This window comes from Melanerpes formicivorus, unplaced genomic scaffold (genome assembly GCF_026170545.1).
Source record: "Melanerpes formicivorus ecotype bairdi unplaced genomic scaffold, bMelFor1.0.p_v2 SCAF_78, whole genome shotgun sequence".
NCBI lineage: Eukaryota > Metazoa > Chordata > Aves > Piciformes > Picidae > Melanerpes > Melanerpes formicivorus.
In genome coordinates, this window is record NW_027142430.1 from 2,162,001 (window position 1) to 2,174,955 (window position 12,955).

Below are 12,955 nucleotides of genomic sequence, written 5' to 3' on the forward strand. Positions count from 1 at the left end.
TTCCAGTGTCTCTGAAGCCATTGCCCCTGGTCCTGTCCCTGCAGGCCCTTGGGAACAGTCTCTCTCCATCCTTCTTGTAGCCCCTTCAGGTACTGACAGGCTTCTATTAGGTCTCCCTGGAGCCTTCTCTTCTCCAGGCTGAGCACCCCCAGCTCTCTCAGCCTGTCCTAGTAGCAGAGCTGCTCTCTCTGCTTGTGTGGCCCAGCAGTGACATCCCTGTCGTTCAGGAAGAGCACCAAGGTTACTTACAGCACTCTGTTGTTGCTTGTTCTGGTCACCACAATGCCAAAGGGATTTGACTTCACCTCTACTTTGTAGTTTAAATTGGAGGCCTTAGATCCAGTGAAAGATTTCACATGTTCATGAGGGACCTCAAATCGTTGTGCGTTAGGATCGGTGATCTGCATGGTTTTAAACAGCAGAAGTGGTCAGCCTCTAAATCCTTCTGTTTGATCCAAACATTTGAGAACTTTAGATCAGAGCCTAGATGTCCATTTTAGATTTTCCAGCATTAACACACACTTCTGACTTAGCATAATCCTACCCCATCCCAGCCTCCTCTTCTGCCTCCATTGTTCTTCACTTCCAACTTGTATCAGTCCTTTCCAGCCATTTGCAGTCTCGTAAGACTCAGCCCTGTGTTTCTCTGCTCCAGCAGAAGCCCACGAGGAATGTCTCACAGAGGAAACCTTGCTCAGGCCCAAGCACATCAGTATCTCCCATTCATGGCATGGAAAACATAAAGCCCCTGGAAGGTCTGTCCAAATTACTGAGAGACCAGAGAATCATTTCTGTTGGGAAAGACCTCTGAGAGTCTAACTATTGACCCAACACCACCATAGCCACTAAACCATGTCCCCAGGTGCCAGGTCTATGCATTTTTGAGCACCCCCAGGGACGGTGACTCCACCACCTCCCTGGGCAGCCTATTCCAATACCTCATTGCTCTCACAGGAAAGACATTTTTCCTGATCTCCAACCTAAACCTCCCCTGGCACAATTTCAGGCCATTTCCTCTTGTTCTATCACTTTACTATAGACTGATGCCCACCTAGCTCCAACCTCCTTTCAGGTAGCTGTAGAGATGTCTCACCTCACCCTCCTCTTGTCCAGACTAAACATGTATGTCCAGGCCATAAATAAAAAACAACTAAATAAACTTTCCCCCTAAGCTCCTAGATGTTCCTATGGTGAGGGTAAAATGCAGATTTAAAAGCTGAGGTCTCAGCCATTTGTTCAGGCTCTAAAGGCTCAGCTCATCAACCTGAGGCACTGCAACAGCAGGGAGGACAAAGCAAAGAGGAGTCCAGCACTTCAGTGGAAGTCACCATGGGGTTTAATCCATCCCTCCTGAGCTCATTGCACTGCACCAGCCAGCCCCAAATCCCCCACAGAAGGGGGCCTTAGGAGCCATGGGCTAAAGGCTGACCTTGAAGTGGAAGCGGTTGGCTGTCTGGTACTCAGCTGTCAGGAGGACGGTCTCGATGTCCTTTCCAAAGAGGGAGGGTGATGGCAGCCTTGTTAGTGTGTTCTCAAACCCTTTGGAGAAACCACAGGTTGCATGTGGTTACTGTGTTCAGACACCAGCACCTGCAGCAGCTGTGGAGCTCAGCCTGCAGCTTACCTGCCTCAGTGGATCTCTCTTCCCCATCCACTTTGTACCCAGAGTTGGATGCGAAATAACACCAGGGCACGTTGGCATCGCTCTGGGGGCTCCAGCAGCAGCCACGCTGGGTGCAGGTTCTCTGAGTCAATGACAGGAGCAGCACAAATGAGCTGGGGTTACACAAATCCTCTCTGCTGCAGCAATGCAAATGCACACAGAGTGACCCCCACCATCAGAACTCTTCATAGCCTCTGCAGCCAGGCCCAGAGCTGCTGAGCAAATTCAGTGGCACAGGATACAGAGACACAGAATCACAGAATGCTGGAGAGTGGAAGGGACCTCTGAAGACCATCCAGTCCAGCCCCCCTGCCAGAGCAGGCTGCACAGGACAGCATCCAGGAGGGTTTAGGATGACTCCAGAAATGGGGATTGCACCAGCTCTCTGTGCAGCCTGCTCCAGGGCTCTATCATCCTCAAAGTAAAGTGGTTCCTCCTCATGCACATGAAGTAGAAAAGGTATTTTCTGCATTCAGAGTAGAAGTTTGCTCATGAGATAGCAAACCTCTCCTAGGAAGAAGTTCTATACAGAGAGAGTGATTGCCCATTGGAATGGGCTGCCTGGGGAGGTGGTGGAGTCACTGTCATTGGGGGTGTTCAGGAGGAGACTTGATGGGGTGCTTGGTGCCATGGGTTAGTTGATTAGGTGGTGTTGGATTGGTTGATAGGTTGGACACGATGATCTTGAAGGTCTCTTCCAACCTGGTTTGTTCTATTCTATTTGACTCCTATTCTATTCTATTCTATTCTATTCTATTCTATTCTATTCTATTCTATTCTATTCTATTCTATTCTATTCTATTCTATTCCATTCCATTCCATTCCATTCCATTCCATTCCATTCCATTCCAAAACCACAAGATCCACAGCAAAATGCACATTTAAACAGAATTATTTAAGCAATGGACCTGTGACTGCTGAGGTGTAGTCTGACCAAAAGCCACACACTGCAGAGGGACTGAAAGTTATAGCTGGCTTAACAGCTGGTCAACATCTGGTTAAACATCCGTGCATGCATCATTGGTCACCGTGAGCCAAAGCTACCCTTGAATGCTGTTTCCCAGTATCAGGCATCTTCAGATGGCTTCTGCAGGCCCTCGAGTTGGGATGCAGTAACTTTTTAACCCTGTGGTTTGAAGCACATCCCAGGGGAGTGGCACCAACCTTCACACTACCTTGGAGCAGGCTCATAAGCTACAATACCTTTGCTTGGCTGTTAAGAGATAACTTCCACACGTGCTGCCTGAGCTTTATCTCTGCAGATAAGCTTTGGGTACCACACCACTAAGCTCCCACACACGTTCTCACTTAAAAACTCCAGCTTAGTGCAAAGGGCAGCACTAATGCAAGTTTCACTGAGGGCAAAGGGCAGCGTCCAGAGGTGATCTCAGGTGTCCAAATCCAATGGGCAGACCTTCAAGACCTTTCTCTCCACCTAAACACTGGCAGAAGTGGTGTCTGCCTTCACCTGACTGTGCTCAGATGGGTTTGGTTTGTGCCATACTTATTCACACAGGTGGACATTGACCCACATCTCTCTTGCTGCTGTCCCTGGAGACATTTCTGGGGGGCTAATAGAGCCCAACTTGGTTGTTGCAAAGCAAATGCTTTTCCAGAGCAAAGATAAAGCCAGATACAACCCAGAAATCATGGGAGTGCTGAAACAAAGCACAAAGGGCGCTCACAGAGCCACTGGCTTGGGAAGTCCTAGTGCCTTTATTTGGCAGTGATTGCACAGAGCACTGAAATCTCTGCAGAACCACCCCAGGCAAAACCCAGCTTCACCACACAGATGAGTGTGGCCTTTCTGCCACATCCAAACAAGTCTGCTGTCACTTTAGCAAGATCCAAGAAAAAACATGGTTGGAAGGGAGAGACAGTGACTTATTCCCTCCCACATGGATCCCCAAATCTGTGGAAAATCCCATGCTCACTTTCCACCTTCCCACCTCCTTATTTCCCACTGTACAAGCTAATGCAGAGTAAATCAGAAGCACCAAGTCCATCCAAGATTGTCCAGGCCACAGCTTTGCTCCCTTACTCCCTTCCTTCACCCAAAGGGGAATATCCCAAACACCTGAGAACAGAACCTCCTTCCTCTTATCCCTTCCTAGGCCAGTGAATATCCCCTGCAAGGCAGCAGAGCTTGAGCAGCAGATGTTCCTACAGCCTGGCAGCTCAGGCAGCAGCTTCCCCAGCTTCATAAACTTGCTTTTCTTTTTCCCCAGCTTACTTCTCATGAACACTTGTTGACTGTGTTTGGCAGTAATTTCACAGCCCCCTGACATTCTTCTAGCTAGATCTTTCTCTAGCGTGTTTTGGTGGCCTGTTGGGCCTGCTGTATGAGGAATTCAATACGGAAGTGCAAGATCAATTATGCCTGCCACAGGGCAAGGAGCAGAGTTCATGCACAGCCACTGGAGAAGCTGTTGTAAAAGCTATCACTTAGGACAAATAAAGGTGCAAGATGATCATAGCCTCTGAGCTATAAACTCAGCATCATAGATACCAACACCCAATAAAGCCACAGTGAAAGTCCAAACTCACTTAGAAGTAACCCTGGCTATGAGGAAAGAGTTTACACTGGGATATGGCACAGAATGGCTCCTGAGCACCCAGGACAAACAGAGCAGCTTTGTCTGGGTGTTCCTGAGCTAAACCATGCAAACAAATATTTGCCAGCAGCATATTTTGTTTAAAAACCCAAACCATGTGAACCAAAACACAGACACCAACACAGCCTTCCCTCAAGCCTTCATAGGTATCACTCCAGCAAAGGACTACTCAAGCTCTGCTCAGGGTAGTTCCTTTCTCACTGATGCCTTCTCCTTGTCTAATCAGAATTGGTGGCAGCTTCCCCCAGCAGGGACTAGTTAATAACTCTCTTCTTCCCTTCAGCACGTCTGCCTGTCTCACCCCTGAGAGCAGTTAATAACTGCCTATTTGCTTCCCAGACTTCCATCCTCTGCAGTCCCACTCATTGTCTGGCTTCACCCAGGACATCCTCAGTGAGTGCAGAAATCTAGACAGACACTAACCTGCTCTACAAGCTTAGGCAAATCGTCATTTTCCCAGCTGCTGGCAGCTCTGGAAACCACTACAGTAGAGTTCTGTTATTGGAAGCAGCTCCCTGTAGTGTGACAGCTCTGCTGGTGCTGGGCTACAATAACCTAAAGAAGGACGACCAAAATCCTCCCAGGAGAAAATCCAGACAGGAGTGAATGGACACACTTGGGCGGGACTCTGGCTTGTGCCGGGTGTGCACCCAGCAGCTGCCATCAGCCCACAGGGTGAGGAGAGATTTCTCTCTTGCCTCCACTAAGGGCAGAACAGGTCCAGGAATCATTTATTCATATCCAATTCCAGGGCATAGTCAAACTTGCATCTGGCCCTATGGGTTGAAGTTTCCCCCCAGCATTACCTTTGCCAGAGCAGCTCAGTCAGGGGCAAATGAAGCTGCATTTACAAGCAAGAGCTGCACTCCCCGATGGAATGCAATGAATGTGTACGAAACACCCAGGAGTCACAACCTTATGCAGGTATTTACAATTAGCAAACCACACAAACCCCCTGGGCAGAGACCCCCAATCCCCCTACCCCCTGTCCCAAGAGAGAAAAGGAGCAGAGAGAAAGCAGTGAGTTAGACTCAACTGAACAGCCCAGCCCAGGCCAGTTGACAAGCAGGTTCCTCTCTCCCGGGCAAGCAAGCAGAGAAGAGACCAGAACAGAGAAAGAATGGTTTTGGTACAGCCAATCTTAGAGCAGGTATTTCCCCAATGAGTCTCGAAATCTGTAACTAAATTGTAGAGGCATAGCCTCAGCCCACCACACCCTACTTTAATCCAAGTAATCTGACTAATTTTCATTCATTCTGCCATCAGTGATGCTACAAAGCAAAGACAGACTTACAGCAGGGCTTACAGTTGCAACCAGGGCAAAACTGTTTCCCTCCCTGCATGATGAGTGCACAGTAATGTGGGGGGACTGCTTCAAAGGCAGCAATTAAAGTCATTTGCATGACTGCCCCTACCATGGTGTGCTTGCTCCTGGAGGGGTGAAGGAAGTGAAAGAGCAGTGGAGCAGGCTGCAATGTGAGCCTCTCCTAACCTGCTAACCAACAGCACTTTGTTGAACTGTATACCAGAACCAGCCCCATGGCAGGACAGAAGCTTTACCGGCTGTTAGTTCTGGAATTGGACTGGGAATTTCCTCAGAGACCGAGGCAGACAGCTAATAATTTTTGGTACCTCTGTGGATGACATAAACATCACACATCAGAATATATTAATTATTTTTCCTCCTAACCTGCCCCCCTAAACCACAGAAAGATGGCAGGCAGCCCTCAGCTTCCCTTGGAAATTGAGAGCATCCATCGTAGAGATGACAACTAACAATGACAATAAACAGCAACAGCCTTCCGAGACCAACAAACACAAAAGAGTTCTGAATGTGAAAAATTAAGATGATTTACAGGGATCTGCTGGAGAGAGTCCAACAAAGAGCTATGAGGATGATTAAGGGACTTGAACATCTTTGCTGTGAAGAAATACCGAGAGACTTGCAGCTGGAGAGGAGAAGGCTGAGAGGGATCTGATCAATGTCTATCCATATCTGAGGGCTGGGGGTCAGGATGAAGGGGCCAGGGTCTTTTGGGTGGCGCCCAGTGACAGGACAAGAAACAACAGGAGCAAGCTGGAGCAAGCTGGAACCCAGGAGGTGCCACCTGAACATGACACTTCTGTGTGGTGAGGGTGGCAGAGCCCTGGAGCAGGCTGCCCAGAGAGTTTGTGGAGTCTCTTTCTCTAGAGACTTTTCAACCCCAGCTGGATGTGTTCTCCAGCCCTGGGAGATGATGCTCTGGCAGCGGGGTTGGACTGGATGATCTCTGGAGGTCCCTTCAAACCCCTAAGCTTTTGTGATTCTGTGATACTTTTCACTGTGAATTTTAACTCGCAGCTTCTTAAGTCAAAAGGTAATTTCTAAACTCTCCCAGGTAATAGATAACCAATAAAGGAAGATTCTGAGATTCAGATTGGCTCTGAAGGGAAACTGTGTCGATGTCTCTTACAAAGGTCTTGTCCACCTGCTATTGCTGACCTACCTTACGCCCTGCGGCTTGACTGTTAGACAAAAAGAAACTGCACAAAGTTGATAAAAGTCAAGAGTGTCTATTTAGCTGCTGGATGTCTGACTAATGTTGTTTCCACCTATCCCAGGACAAACCTGCTGGAGAGTACCTTGGCAGCGATCTTTAACCTTTGACAGCAAAGTGCTACAATGGCTGGAATCATACAATCCTGGCATGGCTCAGTTTGGAAGGAACCCCAGAGCTTATCTGCTCCAATCTCCCTGCCATGGACAGGGACACCTCTCAGCTACATTCAGCTGCTCAAGGCCTCAGCCAACATGGTCTGCAACACCCCCAGCAAGGAGGCAGCCACAGCCTCCCTGGCCAGCCTGGGCCACACTCTCACCACCCTCACAAGCAACAACTTCTGCCTCAGCTCCACTCTGACCCTGTTCTGCCTCAGCTTCAAACCATTGCCCCTTGGCCTGGCTCCAGACCCCCTCAGCAAAAGTCTCTCTGCAGCCTTCCTGCAGGCTGCCTTCAGGTGCTGGCAGGCAGCTCTGAGGTGCCCCTGGAGCCTTCTCCTCTGCAGGCTGAACACCCCCAGCTCCCTGCCTGCTAGTGGGTTGAAATGAGTTATATATGGGTTTGCTTCCCTGAAAAGAGTTCAGGCAATCAGAGATGAAAAGAGTTTAAGATCACAACAGACTTAGCAGAGAGCAGTTCATTTGCTGTAATGAAGCAAGAGGCTCTGTGAGCTAATTAGTGGTAGAATATTTCCAGACCTTTGTAGCTATTTGATCTGGGATGCAGTCAATCCTCTGTGCTACTGCAACTGCTGGGCATTGTGGTGTAAACACTGTTAGGGAAGGAAATGAACAGGTTATCAGCAGGGTTTCCAAGCAGTAGGAATAACTTGACTACCTCTTACCTCAGGAGCTGCTTCTGCTGCCTGCTTCTCACCATCAGGAAACTCTAACCATTAATACAGGTTCAAATGAGTGTGAACTTTAAGCTGATTTTACCATTGAAAAACTGCAGACAGCTGTTTGAGATCAAGGTAGGAGAGCTTCCCTTGAAAGCTTATGAAGAGATGGGTGACACTGATAGTTTTATTTCTGAAGGTATTGATCTGGTTTTCAGTAAGCCCTGCAACTCACTGTGCAGTGCCTCTGAGGAAAATGCATCTCAAATGCAAATTGGAAGGACTTTTATTTCTCTGCAGTGATATTGTGCTGCTGCTCCCCCTGAAATTCTGCTCTCCCACAGGAGCTGGAATTGAAGCTCCACTAGAACGCTCCATTAGATATTATGTTTGTCACACCAAATTTGAGGCGACCTCTTGGCAACTTCAGCTGACAAAAGGCTGCCTGGTGGTGGTTTTCAGTTTCTCCCAGCACTGGATAACTTCCACTACAGGTATTCTGGAGCACTGTATGTTTAGAATGAGAGCTGTGACATAGAGCAACCCTGTCCCACGCTGAGAGACTGTTAGGTTGCACCCATCCTGGATGGGGGCTGAAAGAACCCAGCCCCCTAGGAGGACAAAAGAAACTTGATCTGGGTGGGCTGAGGAAGACTTCTTTTCACCCTCCCAGGAGGAGGGGTCCCCTGGGTCAAAAGTGGTCTATTGCACTCCCCCTTCCTGTCCAGCAAGCCTATCAAAAGGAGGACATTTGCTGCTCTTGCCCTCTTCTCCTGCCTTGCCTGCTCTGCTCGAAAGATCAGCAGTTGCTGCTGCTTGCTGCTTGCTGCTTGCTGCTGCTTGCTGCTTGCTGCTTGCTGCTGCTGCTGGTGCTTGCTGCTGCTTGCTGCTGCTTGCTGCTGCTGCTTGCTGCACTGACCATGTGCTTAGGCCTGGTTCTCCAGGCTGCATCCACACTTTCTAAAGGACTGAATCCACTTACATCCAGTGAAAAACAAGGCCATCCAGGCTTGGGTTTGTGTATTTTCCTATTTATCCTTATCCCTCACCCTTGTGAACCCTCCCTGGTATTTCTATATATGCATTTTGTTTAAAAGTTTACTTCTTCTACTGCCAAACCGATTCCAGACTATTTCTTTCATAAAGTCACCTCCTCCCCTTTTCCCTACTCCTTTTTTGACTTTTTCCCCCCTTTTCTTACTAGGGAAAGGGCAAGGGGGTAGGGGGGGTGGGGGGTAGGAATCTTAATCTGTTATCATTAGAGCTTTTAAACTCCAGTTAAGGCTCAAAGCAGCACAGAGACACACAGAACCTTGCCTGTTTGCATTACCTGCAACGCAGGTGCTTTGCCTTTTCGCTCAGGCAGGCTCCTGCTCATCTTGAGGCTGATGCAAATATTTCCTGCTTGGGCACTTCTAGTAAAACACCAAAATGTTTGTTGTGTCTTATTGACTATCTTTGTTGTACTGCCAAGCTCCCAGCTCGTTGCTTCAGTGCTCAGGTGTAAAAGGAATTACTCACACAGAGTAGAACTGTGTGCAAAGCAGGGTGCCATGCACAGCACCCCTGCTAGAGAAGTGGTTTGCAACATGCCAGTGCAGGAGCAGGATCACTGCATGCTGTTATGGTTCCACACCAGGGGGCTGCTCCTACACAGTCTCTCTGATCTCTGATCACTTCCTTCTTCATTTCAGTTTTGTGTTCTTTGTACTCAAAGCCATTGCCATCATGCCAGCTCTGTGCCTATTGGAAGTCCAGTCTTGGGAGAAAGGCTTCTGTGATAAAAGTCTTTTGCACAACAATAAACTCTGAGTCATGCTGTTTGCTACGCTCATCATTGGTAACTGCACTCGTCTTATCTGCAGGAAGGCTTTAGCAGGATTCATTTGGGCACTGATAAGAACACCACAGTCACGTGGAGGGGCAGGGCTTTACAGTGCTGAGTTTGCTTTTTTAGGGCACTTCTCACCTGAACATCCATGTTCTTGACAAGTCTGAATCAGCGACCGAGGTGGTGCCAACAGGTAGCTCTGTGGCACTCAGAATACTTCCAAGCAAGCAGAGGTGAGCAGTTCCCACTCAGGGTTTTTGCTCTGGTCCCACAGCAGCGCTGGGGAGTCCTTACCTCTAGGTTTGACTCCGGATTGCCCTGATGCTAAGAAGCCGATGAGGATGCAGGCTACGATCGTCACCAGGCAGACCATGGCAATGAGGGTGATTTCCAGCCCACTGAACTTTCTTTTGCCCATCTAGACCAGGAGAAACACCATTGGTCAAAGGAAAACACAAGTAACTGCTGTGAAAACTCCACAAATTACATTGCTAATTCAATCAGTCACCAAAATCTGTAACTTATTGAGGTTTCAGGCCATGTCCCCTAGACCCAGGATTTAAATAATGACTCCTTAATGACTGTGAATGAAATTGCCTGCTTAGGAGGATTCACGTGGTGCAGGTTGTTGCATTATTGCACCAGTAGGCAATTGCTGAGGAATGTAGTTTGTTCCTTGCAAACCATATTTACAGATAAAAGAAGAGCATTCTCCGGAGATTAATGATGGATTTTCTCATGGTACTGAAGCTCTGGAGAGACAAAAGAAAATGCAAAAGCAAAACCAACCCAAAATCTCCTTTTCCCCTTCTTTTTACTTTGTATCTTTTAAAGTTTCCTTTCTTTCTTCAGAACAAACACCAGCTGTATCCTGCTTTATCACAGAGTTAGACAATCACAGGACACAAGGATGGAAGTGACCTTGAGGATCATCTGTCCCATTGGCTTCTGTGAGTGAGCTGATGCTAACATCTGGTATGGAAGACCTCAGTACCATCACAGACTTCAGTCTACTTAACCAATATAAAGGAAGATGTTCATTTGATACAAGCATTCTTGACAAAAGCATCTAATAAGCTCTGATAGTGTGGTCATGTGATGTGCAAAGGCAAGACAGAGGTGACAGCAAATTACTTGTTTGTAAATCCCAGAATGGCTCAGGTTGGAATCAATCTCAGAGCTCATCTGCTGCAAGCTCCCCACCATGCCCAGGGACACCTCTCAGCTACACTCAGCTGCTCAAGGCCTCAGCCAGCCTGGCCTCAAACACCCCCAGCAAGGAGGCAGACACAGCCTCCCTGGCCAGCCTGGGCCACACTCTCACCACCCTCACAAGCAACAACTTCTGCCTCAGCTCCACTCTAAGCCTGCTCTGCCTCAGCTCCAAACCATTCCCCCTTGGCCTGGCTCCAGACCCCCTCAGCAAAAGTCTCTCTGCAGCCTTCCTGCAGGATGCTTTCAGGTGCTGGCAGGCAGCTCTGAGGTGCCCCTGGAGCCTTCTCCAAGCTGACAGAACAACCCCACGTTCCTCAGCCTGTCCTCACAGCAGAGGTGCTCCAGTCAGAACACATCCTGTGTTACAGCCCATGCCATGCTGCTAGCTTTTAAGATCACAACTACAATGAGGGAGCTTGTGTCAGTGGAGTCAATGCCTTCAAATGCTTGGTAAAAGTAATTTTTTCCCCAGCCTTGGTGTGCTGGGAGTCAGAGTGGCACAAGGCAGACTGTGCCAAGGGGCTGTGCTGGGGCAGAGCCAGCTGCCCAGCCACGAGCAGGGGACAACACGTTGCCATCAATGCTGAACTGCACACCAGCAATAAAACTAATTAGAGCTAATCTCCAGCACCCGGATCAATAGGCACTGGCAGCAGCTAACACGTGTTGGCTTTCCTTAGGAACATTGAACCTTACAAAGCAGCCTTAAATACAGAGAAATTTGCTCATTTCAGTTAAAGCAAGAAATTGTGGGAGCACCTCTGCATTGTAGTGGCTTGGCAAAACTGTTCTACAGGTTTTGGTGATGACCCAAAAGGATCAAAGCAGCTTTGTGTTTGTCTGTAATAACATTTTAAACCTATTTTATATTCTTGCCTCCCATTTCTTCCAAGTATAACCCACCACCTTACCTCCATCTCTGTTGATGCAAGTGCCACAGCCATGACAATGAATGAAGAGTAAGAGCAGTACTGGCCCGTTAAGAGCCCCCAGAAGATGAAAGCTGCTGCTTGGCTAACTAAGTGCTTCACACTATGATGAATAAAGAGCCTTTTGTAAATAACTTGGTTCTAGCCCTGTCTTCTCCATCCATAGCAACATCTGTAGCCATTTTTAATATGACACTGATCTTTACTCCTCCAGGGAATATTGTCCTTAAAGTCTGCATTCTTAGGGCCTGTTCTTTGTGATGAGGCAATGATTCGCAGAGTCATGGGATGGCTTACATTGGAAAGGACCTTAAAGACCATGTAGACCCAATTCCCCTGACACAGGCAGGGACAGCTTCCAGCAGGCCAGGCTGTTCAAGGCCTCATCCAACCTGGCCTTGAACATCTCCAGGAAGGGGACATCCACAGCCTCCCTGGGCAACCTGTTCCAGTGTCTCACCACCCTCACTGTCAAGAATTTCTTCCTAATCTCCAGTCTAAATCTCCCCTCCTCCAGCTTCAACCCATTCTTTCTCATCCTGTCACCAGAAGCCCTTGCAAGAAGTCCCTCCCCAGCTCTCCTGTAGCCCCTTCAGGCACTGGAAGGCTGCTCTGAGGTTTCCCTGGAGCCTTCTCCTCTCCAGGCTGAACAGCCCCAACTCTCCCAGCCTGTCCCCATAGAGGAGGTTCTCCAGCCCTCTGATCATCTTTGTTGCCTTCTCTGCACCCACTCCATCAGCTCCTTTCTTGAGGTTCCTTTAATATTGCTTAAATAAGTTGACTAGGAACCCTAAAAAGTCATTTCCCTGAAAACAAGAATTTTATTAAAGTTCTTATCAAGCCCTGCCCACCCTCTCCCTGCCACCTTCAACTGAAATGTTGCATTTCAGCTTCAGCTTTCTGACAGCCTCCTCCAAGGCCTGGAACTTTGGAAATAAGGCTTTATTATTTCTAAAGGTAAGTTCTGCTGTGTGATGGGCTCTCAGCAATGGAGTAAAAGTGACCAGAAGCATGGATGCAATAGAAAGGATGACATACCTTAGAGGCTCTCTGATTCCTTCATCTGCTGCTCCTGGTTGTGAAGCTTACCATCAAGCCCAATGCTTTATCCTTGGCTGTTATCAGCTCATCGCTCTGTTTACTAAGCCCTCTGCCAATGGCAGGGACGTGATTGCAAGGCAGATTGCAGTGACTCTTTGGACTAAAGAGAGTGGCTGTGCTTATTGCAGCCAAGGAATAGCTGGTTAATTAATAATACTTTGCTTCGATAGGATGTATCAGACTCTGGAAATGAGAGAGGAGCAGCCATAAATGCCAGCCAGCT

The 12,955-nt window shown here is 48.2% G+C and overlaps 1 protein-coding gene across 1 annotated transcript in view; it reads right to left on the bottom strand.

Moving 5' to 3' along the window:
- The window catches only part of SI (sucrase-isomaltase), a 39,372-nt gene extending 26,623 nt beyond the window's left edge, over positions 1–12,749 (bottom strand). Inside the window, 6 exon segments of the mRNA XM_068164274.1 lie at positions 250–401; positions 1,430–1,539; positions 1,625–1,745; positions 7,517–7,590; positions 9,782–9,905; positions 12,670–12,749. Coding sequence (XP_068020375.1) covers positions 250–401; positions 1,430–1,539; positions 1,625–1,745; positions 7,517–7,590; positions 9,782–9,905 — 581 coding nt within the window. The 5' untranslated portion in view covers positions 12,670–12,749.
- Positions 12,750–12,955: the final 206 nt, after the last annotated feature.